The sequence below is a fragment of the Gadus chalcogrammus genome, chromosome 7 (genome assembly GCF_026213295.1).
Source record: "Gadus chalcogrammus isolate NIFS_2021 chromosome 7, NIFS_Gcha_1.0, whole genome shotgun sequence".
Lineage (NCBI taxonomy): Eukaryota > Metazoa > Chordata > Actinopteri > Gadiformes > Gadidae > Gadus > Gadus chalcogrammus.
In genome coordinates, this window is record NC_079418.1 from 1,092,379 (window position 1) to 1,118,307 (window position 25,929).

Consider the following 25,929-nt stretch of genomic DNA (forward strand, 5'->3'; position numbering starts at 1 on the left):
CATACGTGTAGGAGGACACGCCCACTTGTGATGTCAGAAGAGGGAGATTTTCGAAACGGCGTGTAACGGCTAACCTCACTCGCGCCTGGTGGTGTAATATGTCACCTTTGAAAGCCCGGTTCCAGGTGGGACCTGGTCCTCAGCTGAACCCGGTTCTTGTTCCCTTTGCCTCGGTGCCCATCCCTCCTCTCTCTGTACCTCATCATGTAGATGATGAGACACAGATCTTCTGTTGTCGACCTCTGATGTTGATGTTCTCCTCTCAGGACCGAGGGGCGACCTCCACCTGGGAGCTGACCAGGAGGGCTGCCCCGGAGAAGGACCAGGACCAGGACTAGACCAGGACCAGGACTAGATCAGGACCAGGACCTAGACCAGGACTAGACCAGGACCTAGACCAGGACTAGACCAGGACTAGAACCAGGACCAGGACTAGAACCAGGACCAGGACTAGACCAGGACTAGACCAGGACCAGGACTAGAACCAGGACCAGGACTAGAACCAGGACTAGACCAGGACTAGACCAGGACTAGAACCAGGACCAGGACTAGACCAGGACTAGACCAGGACTAGAACCAGGACCAGGACTAGAACCAGGACCAGGACTAGACCAGGACTAGACCAGGACCAGGACTAGAACCAGGACCAGGACTAGAACCAGGACCAGGACTAGAACCAGGACTAGACCAGGACTAGACCAGGACTAGAACCAGGACCAGGACTAGACCAGGACTAGAACCAGGACCAGGACTAGACCAGGACTAGAACCAGGACTAGAACCAGGACCAGGACTAGACCAGGACTAGACCAGGACTAGACCAGGACCAGGACTAGACCAGGACCCGGACTAGACCAGGACTAGACCAGGACCAGGACTAGACCAGGACCAGGACTAGACCAGGACCCGGACTAGACCAGGACTAGACCAGGACTAGGACTAGAACCAGGACTAGAACTAGAACCAGGACCAGGCCTAGACCAGGACCAGGACTAGATCAGGACCAGGACTAGGACCAGGACTAGAACCAGGACCCCCCCCCCCCCCCCCAGCGTCTGTTTTATCGGGGTACGTTTGCTGACCATCGATTGGACGAGGTTCATTGAAGTCAAAGTCTTATAAACTCGTTAATATCTGACAGACATTTCTGCTCTTGCGTCGACTTGAGGCACTTTAAAATGTGGAAGGATCGATGAAAATGATCAAAATAATTGATTAGAGGGGACTGAAACCAACATAACTCAGGAGTTTTTTCGGTAAAATGTTAGGGTCAAATCCATGTTGGGGTCTTCATGGAAGTCAGACCAATGTATCTTGATTGTCAGTCACTAAACTTCCAACCCTGCTGAGAAATGAAACCTTGTTACACAGAACTCTTTATTTAATGTGCAATCATGTTTATTGATTTCATCATCTTCACACATCGGACGCCGTTTCATTTGTTACCTCAATCATTTGTTTTAAAATGACAAATCCAATTAACGGCAGAACTCCAGTTGGCAATCTGAAAATGTTGTCAACAAATCAAATAAAACGTACAAACAGCTTGGCAGGTCCGGTGGTCTGATGATTGACAGCTGGGATATGGGATGAGTTCCAACAATGACCGGCGGCCCTCGGCCTAGCTATCGCCTGGGGCCGAGGCCCCCGCGGCCATTTTGTGAGGAAGCTAGGAGGTGGCCATTTTGCGAGGAGACGGCCATCTTGTCAGCGAGCGATGCGGCGGCCATACAAGATGGCCACTTCCTCAAAGAAATGGCCGCTATCTCCTAGCCCTTAATCACAAGAGTGACGAAGCAGTCGTCTCCATTAGCAACCCACATATTAGCGACCCACGGCGGCAGCCGTATTGTGACCACGGCGGCCATCTTGTGGCGGCGGTCAGGCCTGGTTGCGGAGCACGGGCGTGAGGTTGATGAGGGAGTTGCTGGCCTGGGCGGGCTCGGCGATGGAGACGCGCCCCCTCTGCTGGATGAAGCGCGCCACTGCACTCAGCTCCTCCGGGCTGATGGAGATGAACTTCCCCTGGTCGTCAATCACACCTGGGGGGCGGGGACATTTAAAAACATGGTATGGGTCCCTGATAGGACCTCCAGGTGAGTCTAAGGGCCCTGATTGGACCACCAGGTGAGTTTAAAGTGTAATTCCGGCAAAAAAATAAAAGTACTTGGTTTTATGTGCAGGGACCCTAGTCATGCTACTGCAGAGGTTTGGTGCTATTTTTAGCAATTTCAGCGGTTCAAAAAAGCTGATTTGGAAGAGAAACTCACTGCCCCAAGCCAACAACATGGACGCCAAACATTGCGCCGGGCAAACTCTAATACTAGATTTTCAATGAAAAAGGTATCTGGAATCTGGAGGGCTTATTTGATGGGTTTCCATGCCAAAACAAAGACCCTGGGTTGAATATTTGCCGGAATTAAATTTTAAGTTGAGTGTGATTAGCCGTTGCAAGCCATGTCCACCTAGACGTAAGCTGGATAAATCAGTCGACCCAGTTTACTGTAGCAAACGTTGCTAATCCATCCAGCGTACTTCTAGTTTGGCACACCCACTTGTGATGTCATTAAAACACAGGAAGAGGCAGAGCTTCAAATAAGTGATCTGAGTTTAAGGGCCCCGATTCTACCAGAGTTCAGGCAGAGTTTCACTCATTCACCTGGTGCCACGACATCAGCCCTTTAAATAAATTAAAATCAAAAGAGACAGACAGACTTGTGATGTCACTAAAACACAGGAAGTAGGCGGAGCTTTAACACACCTGTGAGGGAGCCTTCAGCGAGGAGGTCTTGCAGTCTGGCAATGGTGTCCTGGGTTCGCATCCCGAAGAGTGACGCCAGGTCTTCAAGGAGAACCACCATGGAGTCCTGCCGGGAAAAATGTGAGCTGAGGCCAAACCACGTTCGACCAAACCACGTCCAGTGGTTAGAAACTAAATCCAAAAAACAGTTTCTAAATCATCTCAAACGGAGCGATGTCATCCCCACAGAATTGTTATCGTAGGGAAAAAAAGTCAAAACATGTCAAGAGTTTGACCATTTATGGTGCAATCGTTCAGTTAAAGGCTGTAGAGAAAACACAATGAGAAAGACTATATCTCGTATGTGACGTCACACTCCCTGCGACTGGCGTGGACAAGACCGACAATCTCCCCATCGGCATAACTGGAACCCTCCACGTGCCCCGACTTATAATGGTTTCACCTCTTTAGATGCTGTTATCCTCCCCTTGGGAAAGAGCGGTGAAGTGGAGCAGAGCGATTGCCATGTCTGTACCAGCGTGGTGGTGACGTATGCAGGGGTGGTTCTTGGGGGGTGGAGGGGGGGCCAGTGCCCCCGTAAAACTGAACTCGTACCCCCCAGTGGCCTCTCCTTCAAACGTTTATTTTTTTCTTTTTACCTCCGTCCGGCCAGGGGGTCGATTGCTTGCGATGGTGTGGCACTGACGCACAAGGTGGAACTTGAGATTTATAATATATAATTTTGACTTTATTGCTGTTGGGGATGTATGATACTGAGTGGTTTGATGTCAGTGAAGGAAACCCAAAAGGTTGTAATATTGACGATTGCTTTAACCAATGAAACATTTCAAATGTATAATATTGACAATTTGCTGTAACTGAAGGAAACATTTAATACTACGCTACTGAAATAAATGCTGTGACGGGACAAAGCCAATTATTGTATATTGTGTTTTTGAATGCCGTTACAGTATTAAACTAAATATTTTGCGTCCCGGGTTCAATTTGACCCTCCAACAAAACAACTGGCCCGGGTCTTGAACCACCCTGCGGTTCAAGACCAATTTTCATGGGGGGAGGGAATTCATGAAAATGCATCATTCGCATCGAGAGCAACGAAGAGCTGTAATTCCCAAAGAGGCCTTACACAAAACCTAACAGTATCAAACCGCCTTGAAATAAATTGTAGTTTTCTTTGCATGAGAAATTATAATTTAAATGCACATAAAACGTGTGTAATCCAAGGCATTGAATGACTGGGATCAGAAAATAATTCCGTTCTCTCCATTGCCTCCCATTCAAATCTTCCGAGCCGGAAGGGGCGCACTTACTGGCCCGAATGCCATTTTTCAGGCTTCGAATACTCGTTGGTTTTTCCGAGCGAATATTCAAATACTCGTTCCAGAAAAAAACACCATCAAAAACCATTAATAATCTCTATATATTCCCTGGAACCAATTTTGACAGTATCTGCATATTTTGTTGAAGATTTAAGTAGGTTGAAGTTCCTTAGTTTTTCCCCGTGAAAGCGAACAGCTGTTGTTCTGTTCCAAATCAGCTGTCCTCTGCCATCTCAGCCCTTAGGGGAGCTTTTCAATTCATCCTGGAACGTGCATCTTTTCAGGGAATTTGTACAATAAATCCATAACAAATACCGAATATTGATTGTTTTATGTGTCCATATTATATCCATTATATTGACCGGGTATTCCCAAGACGCTCACGCTCTGCCGCAAGCCAGTCACAGTTGATTGGCGCGGCGCTGTACAGCGAACGTAAACAAACAACTAAGCTAAGGTTAGCATTTCGATCAGCATTACTTTTCCTCCCGAGATCCCGCTAATGTTGTGTTATAAAGTAAAGGGAAACAAGATATCTATTCTTCCTCCACCTCTCTCGCTTCTCTGCTGGGTGTCGCTGACGCTTATAGTTTGCCCCCTCGCTCTGGTAACGTCACGTACGTGGAAAAAAAAAAACGAAGCTCCGAATACTGATTTAAGCTTCGAATACAAATTTTCCGAACGAGTATTCGAATATTCGAATTATTCGGGCCAGCCCTAACGAGCTCTGTTGAATAGTTTCCTGTGGAGAAATGTGTTTGAAGGGAAGTCAATTTTTGTGGGTGTTTGAAGAGTTTTCTTTGTGTGTGTGTGATGGCTTATTTAAGTAAGGGATAATGTGGGCGAACAGGACGCCGACGCCAAGTGGAGGGCCTTGCTTCGCCCTGAAGGGGCTTAATGCTACGGCCACACCAAACGCGTCACTCACGTTTGGGACATCGAATATCGGCATTTTTGCATAGGGAACCATTGGTATAGGCGCGTAGACGCGTTACACGCGTTGAAGCGTCGCGTTAGGGGCGTTAGGGCCCTTACATAGTCGACGCGAGCAAAGCGCGTAAACGACGCGAGTGACGCGAGTCTACACAGCATACGCGAACGACGCGGGCAAAGCATTACATGCAATACAACACTTACGCCACGGGCGGCAGCAGAATCACGGGTGTTTTTGCGGCTTATATTGCGGGTGACATTCCGAGTGCCATTCCGATCAAAATGTCTACGGAAGAAGAGTGCATTTTATTGCTCCTTTTACACCGGCAACGACAACGCAGGACGCGCAGAGATAGGCGGTGGTATGTGCGCCCTTTGAATACCACACGAGATCGGGATGGGGAATTTGTTTCTCTGGTGCTTCCAATGCGAAGCCTGGACGAGGAGAGGCATTTCCAATATTTTTGTATGTCGGCGCCAAAGTTCGATCTCCGAGTCACCCGTTATCTTCCCGACTCTCACCAAAACCACCGGAACCCGATCTGGGATTCCCAAAGGCTTGCGGTTACCTTGAGGTACCTGGCAACCGGCATCGGCCTGCAAGCTCTTTCGGCCAGCTACAAGATGGGCACCAGCACTGTGTCGGGCATCGTGGAGGAGATGTGTTCTGCCATCTGGGACGCCCTTCAGGGGGAGTTCATGGCCTTTCCTTCCCGCGGTCCGTGGCAGGACATAGCGGGGGAATTTTGGAGGCAGTGGCAGTTTCCCCTGTGTGTCGGGACGATTGACGGGAAGCATGTCAGACTCAGAGCTCCAGCACGATCGGGAAGTGACTTCCATAATTACAAAGGTTTTTTTTTCAATTGCACTTATGGCTGCTGCTGACTATAGATTTATTTATGTAGATGTTGGCGCATACGGGCGTGAGAGCGATTGAGGTGTCTTGGGTCGCAGTGCCTTCGGATCCAGACTGGCAGAGGGCAACCTCAATCTACCCGCCCCTGCTGTCCTACCAGGCACCACAACGCCCAGTCCTTATTTTTTTCTGGGGGATGAGGCCTTTCCCCTACAGGTGAACCTGATGCGTCCCTATCCAGGTGAGAATAAAAATATTGAATAGCTATTTATTGTTTTAATTACATTAATTAATTATACATGATTTAATTAATTATACACGAAAAAAAAATGCATAGCCTACCCAGGCAGGCACACAGTGTGCGCAATGGCACACTTGACCAATACTATTCAAAAGCTGTGTTAAGTTGGAGTGAAAAAAAAAAAAAAAGTCAGAACAGTCATCTGTTCTGTGTTCCTGCATGACACTTATTTGTCTTCTCATTAGGTACTAACCTGCAGGATAGGAAGCGCATCTTCAACTACCGACAGGCCAGGGCGAGAATGCCTTTGGCATATTGGCTGCGCGCTTCTGAATCTTTGGCCGTCCAATTGACTGCCAACCTGAAAAGGTGGTGAAGATTGTGAAGGTGTGCGTGGCTCTCCACAATTTGCTGGCATCCACCGAACGAGCCAGATACATGCCCGCCTCCTTTGTGGATACGACCGCTGACACCGGAGAGGTCCAGCCTGGAGAGTGGAGGCAGCATGTCGAGGGGGACCGGAATATGGTCGACGGACCACGGTGTTCGGTCGGCAGAGCCAGACCATCTCAGAGAGCGGCCCTTGTTAGGGAGCAGCTGGCAGATTATTTTCTGTCAGATGCTGGCGTGTTTCCCCACCAGTACAATGTGCTACGATTGGGTATGCGCACTGACCAATAAACGTATTGTTCACTTGGAAGCATGACTTTTAATTTATTAGTTATCACATTACACAAGTTAACTAATTGGGTTTACGTCAAACTCATTAATTCATATCCATATAAAATGTTTACACAACGAGCTACAGCCTTGACAGATGAATGAATTATTTAAGTGTATTTAAGTGTACGCCTATAGCCAAAGCTATAGCGCATAAAGTCCACAGAAATTATATGGTAGGAAACATTATTAGAGAAAAGGGGTTTATTCATCAAATACAGAAACTTGACCCACCATACATGCACACATTTTTCATTCACTCACGCTTTCAAATTTCATTCACTCAAAGAGGCTATATACTGAACTTATGTTTCAAACAGAACATGAACACACAGAACATGAACACACAGAACGTGAACACAAAACATTACGTAATAAATTAAAATAGGCTAAAACAAATAAGGCCAGTAATGGAAAGAACATCGGGTGACAAGAAAATCATTAAATTGGCTCATAATCCCGCATCAGCTGTTTGATGTCACGCATCAAAAAAGCACTTTGCCCCTGTGGAAGGGTTCGCATGAATTGGCACAGGTAATTAGTAAAGGAGAAGTGAATGTCATTCATATCTCGTTCCCTCATCCTCTCTCTCTCGCTCTCTCTCTCATCCTCTCTCTCCCTCTCTTCCACCCTTTCTCTCTCCCTTTCTCTCGCCTTCTCCATCTCCTTCTCTCTATCCTGCCAAATTTCCTGCAGCCTATCGAGGAGGGCAGTCTCGCATGGATCTGTATTCGGCCTGACGCTTTTCCTCTTTCTTTTACCCCCACGGGAGGCTGATGATGTCGGGGTAGGGGGATGGGGTAACTGACTGTGGAACGGTCGAAGCCACTGCAGTCAGGGTGGTGGGAGGGTGGGGTGGAAGAAGAGGCAGAAGTCATCTGAGTGGTGGTAGGGTCAGATAGTGAGGAAGAGGTAGCAGAAGCCACTCGTGTCGCGGTGGGAGGGTGGGGTGGAAGAAGGGAAGAGGTAGGGGTAGAAGGGTGAGATGTGGAAGAGGTAGTGGTTAGAGGGTCAGATAGAAGTGGAAATTGGGATAGGGATGAGGCGGGGTTGGGGGTGGATGGAGGTGCCTGATCTGCCTGCAAATTAGGCCGTTCCTCCTCCTCCTCATCGTCTTCCTCACCTGACTACAGAAAGACACCTGTTTTCAAACATCCTGACCAAGTAAATAGCCTACCATTACAAAATACATTGAAAACCGTCTCACTCTACACACACACACACACACACACACACACACACACACACACACACACACACACACACACACACACACACACACACACACACACACACACACACACACACACACACACACACACACACACACACACACACACACGTTGATTATGCCTACATGCCGGAAAATTTGGGTCAGGATTTTAGGATAGCCGAAAGGTATTTGGCCAGCACCACTTCTGCACGCTATCTTCCACTTTTTATGCGCTCTTGCGTATTTGTCCCGGACAGCTTTCCAGTCTGTTTTAACTTTTGCAACCGATTTTTCCATTGCACTTGCAACCTCCCTCCACGCATTCTCCAAAGCATTCTTGTTGGAATGTAACACGGATGAAGTGTCATATAAATGCTCATATAATCTTATTTGCTCGCACAATTTTTCCTTTTCGCCCGCCATTTCCTTCGAATTTTCTTCCGTTAATATAACCTATAGTTGAAATTAACGTACAATATTTGCAGTATCGCCCCCACCGACAACGCATGGTATTGCATGGATCGGCGCATCGCGTATCAAAAATTTGGAGGACGCGTTTTGCTACGCGTCGACGCATAATGGCGGCCGAAGCGTCGCGTCGCATAGCCTTTTGGACGCGTATGCGTAGCGATGCGTCGACTATGTAAGGGCCCTTAGACGCGGCAGACGCACGTAATTACGCACTTAAACGCAGTAACGCGCCCAACGCAGTACGCACCAACGCCCGGAGTTCAAAAAATTTAACTTTCAACGCTCCAACGCGTGGTGCTTAGCCGCGATAGCCAATCAGCGTGGAGCTTGACCCGACGTCACTGGCAGAGAGTAGTGACGCTTGCACAGTAGCATATGGCGGACATCTTTCTTTATTCTGGGTGGAAATAGTAACATAGTTACGCCATTAAATGCGTTTATGTAAAAAAAATTAGCGAGAAATGTGCATTTTACTTTCATAATGTTCGCTCGGTGAATGTGAAGGATGTTTGGTTTGATAGTTATGACTAGAGGGAACGCTCCATTCACTTGCACGGACAGCGTCTCTGGTTGCTAAGCAACCTCAACGTCTTGGCGGACTGGACTATATCTCTGCTGATCGGGGCCTGCCTGTAATTCCGACAACACATCCGACGTCTCAATGGTCCGAAATATTTTTATCTTTTATCTTTTTCTATGATATGCTGGTATGGAAATCTGAACGTAAAGGATAAAGCCTCACTCGCCAAAGTAGTGAAGGCCGGTGTCAAAATCATAGGTGCCAAGCAAAGCAGTCTAGCAGACCTGTACAATAGATTTGTCCACAAAAAGGCAGAATCTATTTTATCAGCAAATGGTCATCCTCTTCATCCTGAGTTTCAGTTGTTACCTTCTAAGTCACGTTTCAGATTCCCTGCAGTTAAAATCCAATAGATATAGACTCTCATTTGTTCCCAGTGCCATTTCTCTACTGAACTCTGGGCCGACATGGTGTTTTTGGTGCAGTGTGAGGTATGATTACCTGCTGTATGAAAGGTACTCCATGGAGAGCAGAAAGTGTTTCCTATTTTTCATTTTTTTTTTTATTTGACACATAGTAGTTATTATTATTATTATTCTGATTTACATGGGTATGTCATGCAGGGATGCTTATCAGCATGCCTGTATACACTCTGCACTATCTATACTATCTGCATGTATGTTTGGTCTGTCATGTTGTACTTTCTGTCCTATGTTGTCTATTGATGTCTTGCTGCAAACAAAATCGCCCTTAGGGGACAATAAAAAGCTTTAACTTAACTTAACATGCCAATATGCCGACGGTTCAATGTTCCGAAAATGGAACCAATTGGTCTGTTTTTCCGACTTTTCAAAAAGGAGGCGCATTAGGCCTATTCAATATGCCGAATAGGCCTACATATAAAGAGTTTTATACCTCGCTCGTGCTCTCGCTCTCTCTCGCTCTCTCTCACTCTCTCTCCAAAATACAACATAGGCCTACATATCACGTTCACGTTGAATATTGGAGAGCAAAGTGACAACGCTTCACTTCATTTCAACACGGTGTTTCAGCACCATGGACAGAGAGCATAGGTCTAATACTCAACACACACACACACACACACACACACACACACACACACACACACACACACACACACACACACACACACACACACACACACACACACACACACACACACACACACGACTAAGTACACGGTATGAGGTATAAGTTTGACTAAATCAATACCAGTGACATTATTTAGGCTAAAAGCCCACTGTAAACACAGTAAACAACACATATAGGCCCACACACAGCTACTAAAGATAGAAATTGTATTTGTTTTTCACTCACCGTTTGACTTCTTTACGGGAAAAGTATTAGTCCTTGTATAACGTGCGCTTCATAATTCACCTCTTGTGACCGTTCAAGCCCACAGCAACAGTCTGGCTTGGTGAAGTGCACTGCTGGAACTTAGCCTACATCGTCTTTTATTTTTGGTTTCATAATCACACATGTTGAATTGCCTCCTTTTGAAAAGTCGGACAAACGGCCCTTCGGACCAATGGGTTCCGTTTTCGGAACATTGAACCGTCGGCATATAGCGGCATGTCGATCTAATGGGAAATATTCCGGACCATTGAGACGTCGGAATTACAGCATGGCACCTGCTGATCAACACTACGAATGCTGGAAACACACCAGACACACCATGGGAAGTTATTTAACCCGATTGTTGTTATTTATATCCGAGATTATTTAATCTAACCCGATCTAAGCTCCATCATGCACCCAAACACGGCGGCGGTTGGGTTTCCTACCTCAGACTCCTAAATCCAGCGCAGCCACAGGCGCGTTGGGCGCGTTGAACCATTTTTGTGACACACAATGATCAAGCGTCAAGTTAGGCACGTTACTCGCGTTATCCAACGCGAGTAGCGCGTTTGGTGTGGCCGTACCGTATTTTCGATCATGACTGGCGACGTTCTATACATTATCCTGCTTATTACACGGCTATTTGCCAAAACAAAAGAAATACTTCACACGGCCTGTCTTTTTTTTTTTACTATTACAAATCATAGTGCTGGGCAGCAGAGAAATAGTCCGCCAAAGACGTTGACGCAGCTTTGCAACCAAATACGCTTGGGTTGAGAAGTTACCGTACCACTTGCTGAGTGGTACCAAAGACTGTTATGCAGCTTTTCCACCGCACATGTAGCTCGACTCGACTCGACTCGAACTCGACACAACTCGACAAGACTCGACACGGCAGCAGCACGGGTGGTTTTCCACCGCAAATAGTACCTCCTGGACGTGGGCGGGGTCGGCTGCGCGAAAGGGCCGTGACGTATTTTTGTACGCGACGCAAACAACACCTACGCAACCCACACAGGGGCTGTTTCCCAATAGCCGTTTCTCAATTCGCGTACTTGTGCGTGCTCATGTGCTCGTGGACTCGTGAAACGTCATCAGTCGTTGCCCGAGCACTGTTCCAATTCGAAGCACGCATCAAGCGAGTACTGTCGTAAAACCCGGAAGTGTTCTGGATGCGTGCTCGATATCGCCGTTTCACCGAGCATGCATCGGAGGTGGCTCGTGTGTGCTTGCTCCCGCTATAAATCCCAGGATGCATTTCGCACTCGCAGCAGTACGAGGGCGGACAATATGGAGAAGACGCACAAGTTACAACTGTAGCTTAAGTTACTCTTAACTTATATATATATTTATATAATATATAATATGTAGGCCATAATAATAATAATATATAAATATATTATGTAAGGTCGTGTGTGTGTATAGCTTATACACATGACAGGACACTCATATCTTTTCAATTGTTATTCATTCAGAATATTTACATACTATTTGAAAATGAAAGACGCTGGGATTTTGTTTGATATCATTTGTTTATATTGTTCAGTAGTATATGCCTAAATGAGGCCGTAGCACAGTTAACGGACGAGCAGAGGTGGTGACGTCATCAAGTCCGCTGCTGTTCCAATTGCAGGTACGTACTCGCGTGCTCGCAAGTATGTGCTTGAAGAACAGACTTGCCAAGTACGTGCTAGCAAGTCATCGAGTCCGTAGTACGCGTGCTACGAATTGAGAAACGGCCAATGTCAAGGAAGCATGCTCAACGGCCGCCTTTTTAAGGACGCTACGTCATCGAACGCCGACAAGCACTGTTCCAATGTTGAGGACACTCGAAAAATACGCCCCCTTTTCGGGTCCTTCGTTTTTGAGAATTCCGAGATTTTTCAAGGATGCATCGCTGCATCCTAGACGAGCCAAAACTACCCACAATCCTCTGCGTTCACTGGGCGGGTTCTTGAAAATGGCAGAGAAGTACACGTTCAAACGAAGTGAAGTTATATTAGTTTTCAGAAATATTTTGTGCCGTATTGCTTTTTATAGATTCATCATTTTAATGCAAATAATCAAGCCTAAAGGCCTGTGCCACTTTTCAAACGTTTTTGCAACTTAATGATACGTTGCTATATTTTGCATGGACGTAGCTGATGTTAAACACCACTGTCACCAATGTCAATTTACTCGCTCACAAGATTACATTATTTATGTATACCTATTTATGTTTTACGTTTTTTTTAGGGTCAGCCCAGCAAACGGAGGCTTTTGTGCGCCTTAGGGTGGCGCACAAACATTTGTTTGCCGGTGGAAGGGATAGTGCCACTATCCAATGTTGTAAAATTAATGCACAACCGATCATTTGCAATGTTTGTAATTTTTAATGAACGTATATAATTGTATTTTATATGATATACTCATGTGTTCAAAGCACTGGTAGATTGTAGGCATATATGAATGAATGAATATCCAAATAAATACACGTTTATCATCTCTTTCTTTGTCTTTTTCCCCCTGCATAATAGTAATCAACCGTACTGTAAATGTGATGCATGAATTAAGTTCTCAGACAATTTCACTTAGTTTTATAAAAATTGAATGGATTTTCCTTTTAATAAAGACAATTCGATCAAGCACAACAAAGCTTTTGTGACTTCCCCAAAGAGGCTCCATGCGAAGGAGACATGACCGCATTCATAACAGACAAAAGTCAAATAAATATCGCTCAGCTTGATTGCTGCCATGTTTTATTCATAAGCGCACATGTGTTTACAAGCGGACACGCAGTATTAAAAAGCGGAAACGGAAGCGCTTCCACACTACCAAGTCGTTCCCAAAGTCAGACGTTACAAACGCTAGGAAGCACTCGAGCTAGCACTCTAGTCTCATCTCCATAGGACGCGACTAGCAAGGACGCGTCCTAGCAAGGCTGCAGCCTTCACTTTGGGAAACAGCCATGGACAGAACCCACATAACAACAATGGAGGACATCGATAACATTATTAGCAGGCATGTTGAAGAAGTTGAAGAAGTGGAATATGTTGGCTGCGGCGCTGCTATGGCTGTTACCAGCATGGTTGCCATGTCGCTCTCGTGACTTTGTCACACTCTCTGGCCAATCAGTGGCCGGCCGTCTGCCGACGTCACCTTTTAGCATCGGCTCAGCCGCTTGGAACCTAGAGCGAGGCGGTACTAGAAAAAGCAGCCACTTCAGGTACCAGATACCATGTTTTCGCGGTGGAAACGCAAAAAATGCGAGCTGAGTCGAGTCGAGTCGAGTCGTGTCGAGCTGGTACCATGCAGTGGAAAAGCGGCATTAGTTGTCTTTGGTACCCATTGAGGTGAATCAGAGCAACGGTCAATTATTGCATTGAGAAGAGCCGTGTGTTTGTTTGTGTGTGTGTGTGTGTGTGTGTGTGTGTGTGTGTGTGTGTGTGTGTGTGTGTGTGTGTGTGTGTGTCTGTGAGAGCTCACCTCTATATATTGGATGAACTCTTGCAGCAGGTTGTGTGACTGAAACAGAGAAACCAAACATCGTTACGTGGATGCTGATCCCCGACGCACACCCCAATACGCGTGTGAACCACTTTAACAAACCAGGTTTGACCAAATGTGGTTCGACCAATCGTGGTTCGGCCAAACCACGTTCGGCCAGACCAGGTTCGGCCAAACCAGGTTCGGCCAAACCAGGTTCGGCCAAACCACGTTCAGCCAAACCAGGTTCGGCCAAACCACGTTCAGACAAACCAGGTTAGACCAAACCACGTTTAGACAAACCATGTTAGGCCAAACCAGGTTAGACCAAACCAGGTTAGACCAAACCAGGTTCAGCCAAACCACGTTTAGACAAACCAGGTTAGACCAAACCAGGTTAGGCCAAACCAGGTTAGACCAAACCAGGTTAGGCCAAACCAGGTTAGACCAAACCAGGTTAGACCAAACCAGGTTAGACCAAACCAGGTTAGGCTTGGTTAAGTGTAAGACGTGGATTGTGTGTTCTGAACCGGAGTCGTACCTGGTCCACGCTGAGAGGCTCCGCCTCCCCTTGCTCCTCCACGATGAAGGAGGCCTTAGGCTTGAGGTACTCCTCCTCCTCCCTCTTCCTCTCCTCCTCCCTCAGACGGTGCTCCTCTTCCTCCTGATGAGAAGACGAAGGGGGGGGGGGTCAATCTTGAGTGCCACTTAGCGACAGCTCTCAGCATCGCGTGGCGCCTTCTTCTCCTTCTCCTCCTTTTTTAACTCCTCCTCCTTTACCCCCTCCTTCTCCTCCTCCTACATTAACTCTGCCTCCTCCTCCTTTACCTTCTCCTCCACCTTCTCCTCCACCTTCTCCTCCTCCTTCTTTACCTTCTCCTCCTCCTCCTCATCCGTTACCACATTTAACTCCTCCTCCTCCTTTAACTCCTCCTTTAACTCCTCTTCCTTTAACTCCTCCTCCTCTGCCTTTAACTCCTCCTCCTCCGCCTTTAACTCCTTCTCCTCCTCTACCTGCTCCTCCTCCTCCTTTAACTCCTCCTCCTCTGCCTTTAACTCCTCCTCCTCCGCCTTTAACTCCTTCTCCTCCTCTACCTGCTCCTCCTCCTCCTTTAACTCCTCCTCCTCCTCCTTTAACTCCTCCTCCTCCTTTACCTTCTTCTGCTCCGACAGCCGTTCCCGCTCCTCCTCCTTTAACTCCTCTTCCTTTAACTCCTCCTCCTCTGCCTTTAACTCCTCCTCCTCTGCCTTTAACTCCTTCTCCTCCTTTACATGCTCCTCCTCCTCCTTTAACTCCTTCTCCTCCTTTAACTCCTCCTCCTCCTTTACCTCCTTCTGCTCCGACAGCCGTTCCCGCTCCTCCTCCTTTAACTCCTCCTCCTCCTCCTTTTACTCCTCCTCCTCCTTTAACTCCTCCCCCTCCTTTACCTCCTTCTGCTCCGACAGCGTTTCCCACTCCTCCTCCTTTAACTCCTCCTCCTCCTCCTTTAACTCCTCCCTCTTTTACCTCCTTCTGCTCCGACAGCCGTTCCCGCTCCTCCTTTAACTCCTGTTCCTTTAACTCCTCCTCCTCTGCCTTTAACTCCTCCTCTTCTGCCTTTAACTCCTTCTCCACCTTTACCTGCTCCTCCTCCTCCTTTAACTCCTTCTCCTCCTTTAACGTGGATTGTGTGTTCTGAACCGGAGTCGTACCTGGTCCACGCTGAGAGGCTCCGCCTCCCCTTGCTCCTCCACAACGGTGCGGTAAAGCGTTCGCTTTACCGCACCGTTGTAACGAAAAGAGAGCTACCGGTCGATCTTCCTCCTTCTCCTCCTCCTAGAGTTAATGTAGGAGGAGGAGAAGGAGGGGGTAAAGGAGGAGGAGTTAGTTTAACTCCTCCTCCTCCTCCTTTAACTCCTCCCCCTCCTTTACCTTCTTCTGCTCCGACAGCCGTTCCCGCTCCTCCTCCTTTAACTCCTCCTCCTTTAACTCCTCCTCCTCCTCCTCCTTTAACTCCTCCTCCTCCTCCTTTAACTCCTCCCCCTCCTTTACCTCCTTCTGCTCCGACAGCCGTTCCCGCTCCTCCTCCTTTAACTCCTCCTCCTCCTCCTTTAACTCCTCCTCCTTCTTTACCTCCTTCTGCTCCGACAGCCGTTCCCGCTCCTCCTCCTTGCGTCGCTCCTGTTCTCTCAGCTCCTGCAGCTTCCTCCTCTCCTCCCGCTCCCCCAGCTCGGCCTGGAACCAGAGGAAGAGATCAGCACTCTGATTGGCCCACCTCTCTATGAGCCTCCCTCTGATTGGCCCACCTCTCTCTGAATGGCCCACCTCTCTCTGAGCCTCCCTCTGATTGGCCCACCTCTCTCTGAGCCTCCCTCTGATTGGCCCACCTCTCTCTGGGCCTCTCTCTGATTGGCCTTCCTCTCTCTGGGCCTGTCTCTGATTGGCCAACCTCTCTCTGAGCCTCCCTCTGATTGGCACACCTCTCTCTGGGCCTGTCTACGGGGGGGTAACCAGCTAACTACGGGGTAACCAGCTAACTACAGGATAACCAGCTAACTACAGGATAACCAGCTAACTACGGGGTAACCAGCTAACTACGGGGTAACCAGCTAACTACGGGGTAACCAGCTAACTACGGGGTAACCAGCTAACTACGGGATAACTACAATCTGTCACCGATTGGCCTACCTCTCTCTGGGCCTGTCTCTGATTGGCCCACCTCTCTCTGGGCCTCTAGTCTCTGATTGGCCTACCTCTCTCTGGGCCTGTCTCTGATTGGCCCACCTCTCTCTGGGCCTGTCTCTGATTGGCCTACCTCTCTCTGGGCCTGTCTCTGATTGGCCCACCTCTCTCTGGGCCTGTCTCTGATTGGCCCACCTCTCTCTGGGCCTGTCTCTGATTGGCCCACCTCTCTCTGGGCGCTCTTCGCTTGCTTCTCCTCCAGTTTGCGTTGCTTCTTGGCTCCCACTTTCCCGGTGGCTTGGAGGTTCTGCTGCTCCTCCTCCTGGTCGCTCTCAACCCCCCCGATGGCTCCTCCCCCTCCTTCAGGGACCTCCTCTGACCAATCAGAAGAGGGATCCAACTTAAACAAAGGTCACACGCCTGCTAATCCATCAGATAAGGAGCCAGAGGCCTATTGTGTGTTTGTACGTCCTGGCACTACTCACAGTACTAAGCATGGTCGAGCTTCTTACCCTAGCTATCTCTGTTGTGTACGGGGACTGGGTTAACCTAGTGATGGTTAGTGCTGCGCCCTTGTTTCTAAAAACATCCTATCTGTACCCACAGAGGTATATCGTTGTTTCTCTTTCTTCTGACAACTGGACTTATTGTAAGTTGCTTTAGTTAAAAGCGTCTGCTAAACGCCCTGAATGTAAAAAGTAAAATAACTACCTAACTAATGGGTAACCAGCTAACTACGGGATAACCAGCTAACTACGGGATATCCAGCTAACTACGGGCTAACCAGCTAACTGCGGGGTAACCAGCTAACTACGGGGTAACCAGCTAACTACGGGATAACCAGCTAACTACGGGGTAACCAGCTAACTACGGGGTAACCAGCTAACTACAGGATAACCTGCTAACTACAGGATAACCAGCTAACTAGGGGGTAACCAGCTAACTAGGGGATGTAAAGGTAAAACCAGCCACCCCCTAGAGAGGGGCGGTGGCCCTTTAACTTTTGAGGGGAGGGTTCAACCTCCCGGTTGACCTCTGACCTCCGGGTTGACCTCTGACATACCGCTGTCGGAGGGCTCTCTCGGGGCGCGGCGCTCCTGCGGCGTGCTCCTCAGCTCGCGGGGGCGGGACCCCCTCCTGCGTTAAGGCCTCATCACCGTCCACTGGGGAGACACACGGGGTCACACGGGGTCAGAGGGCGACGGCGTTGACCTCTGACCCCGTAGCTACCGCCCTCCCCCCCCCTCACACTTTTACAACGACCCATTTTAGTTTTGTATTATATCTTATTAAATGATTTGATTTGATCCTATTCTATCATTTTATTTTTTATCTTTTTACTTGTATATGTATTATTAAATTAGTTTATTCTATCGTCATTTAGTTTATCCTATTTTATCATTTAAATCAACAGACAACATATGTGTAATCCGGGGCATATAGAGACTGGGACCAGAAGATAATTACTTTCTCTCCATTGAAACCCATTCATATTCTTCGATCTCATAGGTCCCATGGGCTCTACCGGAAGGGGCGTGACTTCGCCACTATTTCCACCAATGTGTATGCACCAGAAGGCGCGTTCACTCTCCTGGTGATAACGAGACGGCTCGCCAGGGATGACGCTCATGCTTACGCGTGTTCCCGACAGCGATCGTCCATGTGCACTTGGGAAACAGCAGGTTGGGAATCTTAAAGTTTTTCACAGCATGTTTTTTTCATTCGATAAAAAGAACAGTCAGAACTAAACAGAACTTGGTAGGATCAGTTTCAGTTTTGCATGCCTTAATTTCCTTGATACCTATCACCTACTATCCTTTTGCTTTTATTTATGAGAAACACATACAGTATAGCCACTATATGGAAGGCAACACTTGCCCTTATCTAGAGCTGGTTTACCAGTACACAATGTTTAAAACTGAGCAAAGTCATGCCAACAGACGTTACAACGTCAATCCATAGTAAAGTATGTGATATGATGGTTGATTCTTTTATATTGAGTAAAACGTTCATGTTCCGCCATGTTCATGCGCGTCACTAGTAAACCATACGTCACCAACTGGGCAACTCTGTTAACAAAATTTGCTCAGAGTTGCCGAACGGAAGTAGAATCATAACAGTGTCAAGAGGTGGCGTTAACGCGAACTTTCCGACATCGCGAAAATGTTTTCAACATAATTTCCAGCGATGTGAACGCACCATAAAGTACGACAAACAAACCGCGACAACCTCACGATGAATACGTTTAAGAAAAAAAAACAATGTTAAATGAGACAAAAGAAGCGCCTCTCACCGGGTTCAGCGTGTCTGCGCACTCCAGCCGTGAGGACGATCAGCACGAAGAGGACCGCGGCGGCGATTAAATACAACGCGATCTCGATGGTCCCGTCGTTATTATCGATTATGAAATGTTAGGAGATAGACAGGGCGTCAATAAACATCAAAGACATGCACAGATTAGTGTTGGCTCTAAACTTAGTTCCAGTTATAACTGTATTGATAGTTATACAAAGCTTGTTCTAGCTATACATGTAATTACAGTATTTGTAGTTATAAACAGGGCTACTTATAGTTATATATGTATTTATAGTTATGAACAGGGCTAGTTATAGTTATAAGTGTATTTATAGTTATGAACAGGGCTATTTCCAGTTATAAATGTAGTTATAGTACGTGTAGTTATAAAAAGGGCTATTTATAGTTATACATTTATTTATAGTTATAAACAGGGCTAAATCTAGTTATAAATGTATTGATATGATTCATAGTTATAAACAGGGCTAGTTATAATTACATTCATAAATATGAATGTATTTATAGTATTTTTGAAGTTTCTCACAATTCACATGAATGAACTAACAAGAAGTCAGCGACTGCTTGTAATTGGATAATATATGTTTTATATGAATAGTGACTTATATACGGTAGGTGTAATGTAAAATGGGAATCGACTGAACAGCGATGTCTAGTGGCGAAGGACGGGACCGCATGTAAAGCTGGATTAAAACGGGGAGTTTAAAACGCACACACGTTACGTGTGTACAAATAAAACGCTCGAGCATACTATATATGTTGTATTAATGGGAGGCGTCTTCATAAAAGGAAGACACAGGTTGATTTAAAGGTGTTTACTGCTTGTAAACATGGTAACACAGGGCGTCCGTCCCCCAAAAGAGTCCCCGACTTTAGTTCCGCAGTCGAACACCAAACAATGGGAGGCCGTGGCTGTTTCCCAAAGTGAAGGCTGCAGCCTTTGACACAGTATCCCATTCCATCCTCCTCACCCGTCTTGCTGAGCTCATTGGTCTCAGTGGCTCAGCCCTTTCCTGGTTTCAGTCCTACCTCGCCAACCGCCAACAATACGTCACCTTGGACGATGCCACCTCCATCACGGCACCAGTCAACCATGGTGTTCCCCAGGGATCCGTGCTCGGCCCTTTACTATTCACCATTTACATGCTCCCCCTTGGTCAAATCATCCGTCATCATGGTCTCAGTTTCCACTGCTACGCTGATGATACCCAACTATACATCAGCACCAAACCCTCAACTCAGTTTCCACCGGCCCCACTCATCAACTGTCTGCAAGACCTAAAAATCTGGATGACCTCTAATCTACTCAAATTGAACAGCAATAAAACAGAGCTCATGGTCGTGGCCCCCAAGTCACTGCTCAGGAAGGTTGGGGATCTTCTGCTGGAAGTGGATGGCTGCCCTATCACCCCATCCCCCGTAGTCCGCAACCTGGGTGTCATCCTTGACCCCACCCTGTCATTTCAGCCTCATATCAACAACACCACAAAATCTGCATTCTTCCATTTGAGAAACATTGCAAGACTCCGACCCTCACTCTCAGACTCAGTCACTGAAACACTCATCCACTGCTTCATCTCCACCCGTCTGGACTATTGTAATTCCATCCTCACAGGTCTCCCCTCCAAAACCTTGGACCGACTGCAATATGTTCAGAACTCAGCTGCCAGGGTTTTAACTGGCACTAAGCCCTGGCAGCACATCACCCCATCCTGATGCAACTCCACTGGTTACCTGTTCAGTCCCGGATCAAGTTTAAAATCCTCCTACTCACCTACAAATCCCTGCATGCTCTGGCCCCCCGTTACCTCTCTGACCTCCTCCATCCATACACCCCCCTGCGGTCCCTCAGGTCCTCTGCTAAGGACCAGCTGGAAACCCCCCGCACCAGACTCAAGACCTTTGGGGACAGGGCCTTCTGCGCCTCTGCCCCCACTCTGTGGAATCTGCTCCCCCTCCATATCCGCTGTGCCACTTCAGTGGAGTCCTTCAAAAAGCTCCTGAAGGCACACCTCTTCTTAGAGGCCTATGGACTTTAACCTGCCCCCCCCCCCCCTGTGTATACCTCTTGTAAAGCGACCTTGGGTACCTTGAAAGGCGCTATATAAATTGAATTTATTGTTATTATTATTATTAGGACGCGTCCTTGCTAGTCGCGTCCTATGGAGATGAGACTAGAGTGCTAGCTCGAGTGCTTCCTAGCGTTTGTAACGTCAGACTTTGGGAACGACTTGGTAGTGTGGAAGCGCTTCCGCTTCCGCTTTTTAATACTGCGTGTCCGCTTGTAAACACATGTGCGCTTATGAATAAAACATGGCAGCAATCAAGCTGATCGATATTTATTTGACTTTTGTCTGTTATGAATGCGGTCATGTCTCCTTCGCATGGAGCCTCTTTGGGGAAGTCACAAAAGCTTTGTTGCGGTTGATCGAATCGTCTTTATTAAAAGGAAAATCCATTCAATTTTTATAAAACTAAGTGAAATTGTCTGAGAACTTAATTCATGCATCACATTTACAGTACGGTTGATTACTATTATGCAGGGGGGAAAAGACAAAGAAAGAGATGATAAACATGTATTTATTTGGATATATTATTTAACGGATCTGATTCATTCATTCATATATGCCTACAATCTACCAGTGCTTTGAACACATAAGTATATCATATAAAATACAATTATATACGTTCATTCAAAATTACAAATGATCGATTGTGCATTCATTTTACAACATTGGATAGTGGCAATATCCCTTCCACCGGTAAACAAATGTTTTTGCGCCACCCTAAGGCGCACAAAAGCCTCCGTTTGCTGGGCTGACCCTAAAAAAAACGATTCAACACAAACATAAATAGGCATACATAAAAAATGTAATCTTGTGAGCGAGTAAATTGACATTGGTGACAGTGGTGTTTAACATCAGCTACGTCCATGCAAAATATAGCAACGTAACATTAAGTTACAACGAGATGCGGGGCGCTCCTCTGTTTGAGTGACTCGTGATTGAAAGGCTACTTTATTACATATTTAATTTACTTTTTCACATTTTTGTCGAGTTTAAATCGTGACAATATTCTTATGACTTATGGATACTGTCAAATCTGCGTTGGAGGAATTCAAAAGCCATTCTACATCAAGTTATGGAGGTTTATTCTCTGCTGGGGCCACCACGTATCCAAATCCACCGAGACGCACTTACGCTAGAGCGGACCTTCTGGAGCTTCAACTCGCTTGCCAGACAGTTGATTTATCACCTGAACAACTGGATTTCATACCAACAACTCTGATAATGAGACAATACGGAGGAAAAGAGGATCAAGAGGAGGAATTAGGAACAGGATAGGAGACGAGGAAGTAAGCTCGTTGCCAGGGCGGCGCGTGCAGTCGCAGCGGCCCCTCTTGAGATCTGTGAGATTGAGATTGAATGTTTGAGTGTGAGACGTCCTACGAACATAGTTTATGACAGGGAAACAATATTAAACATTAGGACATTGCAAGCGAGTAACATCACTGGCATTCGCTGGCATCTGGACATACTACGCAAACACAGGATACTAACGGACACTGTGACACCGTGCCCGCAACTGCCCGGAGGAGGAAGCAGCAGAGACGGGGTGGACGTAAACAAACTGAACAGCTTCTTTCAGCTCCTACCCTCCAAGAAGCGCTATCGCAGCTTAAGATGCTCCACCACCAGGCTGCAGAACAGCTTCCTGCCTCAAGCTGTCAGGATGCTCAATGCACCAGCGTCCCAGATCTTCTCACTGGACTTTATTTATTATTTATTTATATATTCATCATTGGGACGTTTGTTTGAAATGTATGTGTACTTGATCTTGATCCGTGAGAAACGCCTTCTCGTTTTGTTGTTCAATCAACAAAATGACAATAAATTTGATTTGATTTTGATTTGATTTGAAGTTGCAAAAACGTTTGAAAAGTGGCACAGGTCTTTAGGCTTGATTATTTGCATTAACATGATGAATCTATATAAAAAGCAATACGGCACAAAATATTTCTGAAAAATAATATAACTTCACTTCATTTGAATGTGTACTGCTCTGCCATTTTCAAGAACCCGCCCAGTGAACGCAGAGGATTGTGGGTAGTTTTGGCTCGTCTAGGATGCAGCGATGCATCCTTGAAAAATCTCGGAATTCTCAAAAACAAAGGACGCAAAAATGGCGCGGCTTTCGAGTGTCCTCAACATTGGAACAGTGCTTGTCGGCGTTCTATGACGTAGCGTCCTTAAAAGGGCGGCCGTTGAGCATGCTTCCTTGACATTGGGAAATTCCAAGTACGCGAACTACGGACTCGTGGACTTGGAAGTTCGTACTTGGCAATCCAGACTTCAATTAAACACTTCCAAGGACGGGAGTACGCACCTGCAATTCGCTCTGTGCACAATATGGCGACCGTTGGCGGAAATGATCTGTATAGGATACTGAGCATTTCCGGTCTTCCGGTCTAAACATCCAGATTTGACAGCGACCACGAAAACAGCCAGAGAGCGAATTAGTTAGTTTTTCAGTTTCACAATGAGCCTTATTAAAATCCAAGGGAAGCGACTTAGCTTTCAACAGGTGGGAAACACTGTACGTCACTGCTGTGTGCCGTTGTGTACCTGTTCATCGAAGTACAACAAAATAGTTAGCTTCCATTCATTCCCCGTTGACGCTGCGGTACGGGCTGAGTGGAAGCTGAAAATTCGGAGGGATGACTTCATGCCGACCAAGCACACCCAGGTCTGTAGTCGACATTTTAAGCAGACTGATATTGATGTGACTGTCAGTGGACGAAGGAGGGTGAAGAAGGGAGCCATATCAGTTTTTTTTTCTTGGAACGGATACCAGCTACCTGCGCCCAGACCGAGTGTGTGGGAACGGCGTCCGCGGGCCGAGAGTCCCCCCCCAGAGCCAGACTCGGACTCGGAGATGGAGACTGGAATGGCTCCAGATCATGATTACTGTGTCGTCCCCCAAACAGGAGCGAGGGCAAGTAATTTGTCAGACGAAAACGAAGCTCTACGTCGTCAGATCAGGGAGCTTCAACAGCAGGTGGAGGATCTCAATCTTCGTCAGCGTTTTGGAATAGAGCGTCTCTCTGCATCAGATGAGGACGTGTGCTTTTACACCAGGTTTGCCTCCTACAGAAGTTTCATGGCATTTTGGAGACTAATTGAACCTGCTGTGACCCACAAAATGATTCGCACAACCAGCGCCAAGACAGCCTCTGCCAGCATCAGGACAACGGTAGGTTTATTGTTGGTATGTTTTTGTTGATATGTTTTATGTTTTTGTTGGTATGTCTCAACAGAAACTGAGACCCATTGACGAGTTTCTGCTGTTCCTGATGTACCTGTCAGTGGGTTTTCCTCTGAGGGACCTTGCAGAGAGGTTCAACATCCACCGCACAACAGCAGGTTGTATCATCACTACATGGACCCACTTCCTGTACTGCCTGCTGGGAAGCAAGCGCCTTTGGGTTCCTCCAGAGGTAGTGAGAGCTCACCTGCCACCTGAGTTTGCAGCTTTTGCAGATACACAGGTAGTCCTTGATTGTACAGAAATATTTTGTCAGACACCATCCTCTCTGCTCCTTCAGAGTGAGGTTTTCTCGACCTACAAATCTCATGCCACATTCAAGGCCATGGTTGGCATGGCACCCCACGATGCTGTCACCTTTGTGTCTGGACTGTATGCAGGCTCTATGAGTGACCGGGAGATTTTCAAGTTGTCTGGGATTGTGAAGCTGTTGAAGCCAGGTATGGCAATCATGGTGGACAAAGGGTTTCGTGTGGACGACCTTGTTCCTTGTAAGGTTTACCGGCCTGCATTTCTCAGGAACAAACAACAAATGAGTCGTGAGGATGTTAGACAGACACAGGCGATTGCACGTCTGAGAGTGCATGTGGAGAGGTGTATCAGGAGAGTCGATGAACTGTTCAGTGTGGCCTGCTTCCTGGTCAACTACCAGAATGGGCCTTTAGTGAAGGCATGGGCAACTAGTAAATGAAGTAAATGTTTTATGTTGTGCTGCGTTACGTCTGGAAATCAGTTATTTTACTGAGACAGGCCCGATTATATTGTAACTTTGTTACTTGTAATACTTTCCTGTATAATAAAAAAGATAGAGAAAAAAGAGTCTGTTTGTATTGTCACGTATGTCTTGTCCCGTGTTCTCACCCGAATGGTCTGCACCTTGTCGCGGTGGGTGAGCTTTAAACTGAGACAGGCCAATTTTGTGTTTTGTATTTGCTGTCACTGTTTGCCACTGTATGTACATTAGCTTTGGGTTTTAAAGGACATGAAATGAAAACCAGATGCATCATAGATGACACTAGAATATAATGGAAGGAAAGGAAAGAAGGAAAGATTGAACAACACTTTTTCAATGATCCTATATCAACAATCCACGTAGTTTTACACTCTCATTTCAATCATTTTGAAAGGTATGGTCTCTGAATGAAACATTCATTTAAAAAAGATCAGATTAAGAAATGATAGAAAAATAAATAATCCCCCCTCTCCCTTATGACCCAGGCAACCTCAGCATCTTTATAAATTCTTTGTACAAGAACATCATCCTCTGCAAAAAACACAAAATCACACCACTGCATCCCTGTGATAAGCAGCTGGCCTTGCACCTGCCAGTAGTAGCTATGGCTTGGCTTCAGACGGAGGGCGCCATTCTGCATGCGCAGGTACCCGCAGTCCACGTAGCTCTTCACGTTAGGACACTTCACCTCCACCAGCCCAAATGGTGGTGCCTCCGTGGGATAAAAAACGACCCCATCTGGAGAAGAACCGAGCCAGGGAGCATCTGGATGGATGACAAATCCTGATGGCCAGTAGCTGATGTTTTTAATGTGGGCATACTCCTGAATATCTACTGGCTCCAGTGCAAGCCCCCTCTTCATCAGAGCTGTCTGAACCCCACCTTTGCGGATACATTCGGCAAGGTTCTCAGCAGAGCTGTGACCTCTGACATGGCACACCTCCCGGAACCTTGAGGAGGTGAGCCTCATCTTCCTCAGGCTGTGCCATTCTGCGCTACCAATCTGTTCCCTTGTGGCCCTCTCAATGGATCTTGCCAT

General features: G+C 46.9%; 2 protein-coding genes across 2 annotated transcripts in view; one reads left to right on the forward strand and one right to left on the reverse strand.

Annotated features, from left to right (window-relative positions):
• The window catches only part of cars2 (cysteinyl-tRNA synthetase 2, mitochondrial), a 17,080-nt gene extending 12,221 nt beyond the window's left edge, over nucleotides 1-4,859 (forward strand). The window contains exon 15 of the mRNA XM_056593845.1: nucleotides 267-4,859. Within this exon, the coding sequence (XP_056449820.1) occupies nucleotides 267-338 (72 nt within the window). The 3' untranslated portion in view covers nucleotides 339-4,859. The remainder of the gene's footprint in view (nucleotides 1-266) is intronic.
• Nucleotides 1,780-25,929, reverse strand: LOC130385433 (DDRGK domain-containing protein 1-like). Its single transcript, XM_056593937.1, has 9 exons — nucleotides 25,773-25,929; nucleotides 25,443-25,628; nucleotides 17,560-17,682; nucleotides 16,746-16,894; nucleotides 15,971-16,072; nucleotides 14,399-14,521; nucleotides 13,858-13,896; nucleotides 2,761-2,866; nucleotides 1,780-2,041 (listed from the first exon to the last, which is right to left on the reverse strand). Exons 1-9 carry the CDS (start codon nucleotides 25,927-25,929, stop codon nucleotides 1,881-1,883), a joined length of 1,146 nt encoding a protein of 381 aa, XP_056449912.1. The 3' UTR covers nucleotides 1,780-1,880.

Bases quoted from the DNA above. Each gene is read 5' to 3' on its own strand.
- LOC130385433 (XM_056593937.1), bottom strand. From the start codon at position 25,929: ATGGCAAGATCCATTGAGAGGGCCACAAGGGAACAGATTGGTAGCGCA. The intron at 25,629-25,772 runs GTGGGGTTCAGA...GTTCTTCTCCAG, and splicing joins TGCCGAATGTATCCGCAAAG to ATGGGGTCGTTTTTTATCCC. The intron at 2,867-13,857 runs GTGAGCTCTCAC...TTTTCCCGGCAG, and splicing joins AGTTCATCCAATATATAGAG to GACTCCATGGTGGTTCTCCT.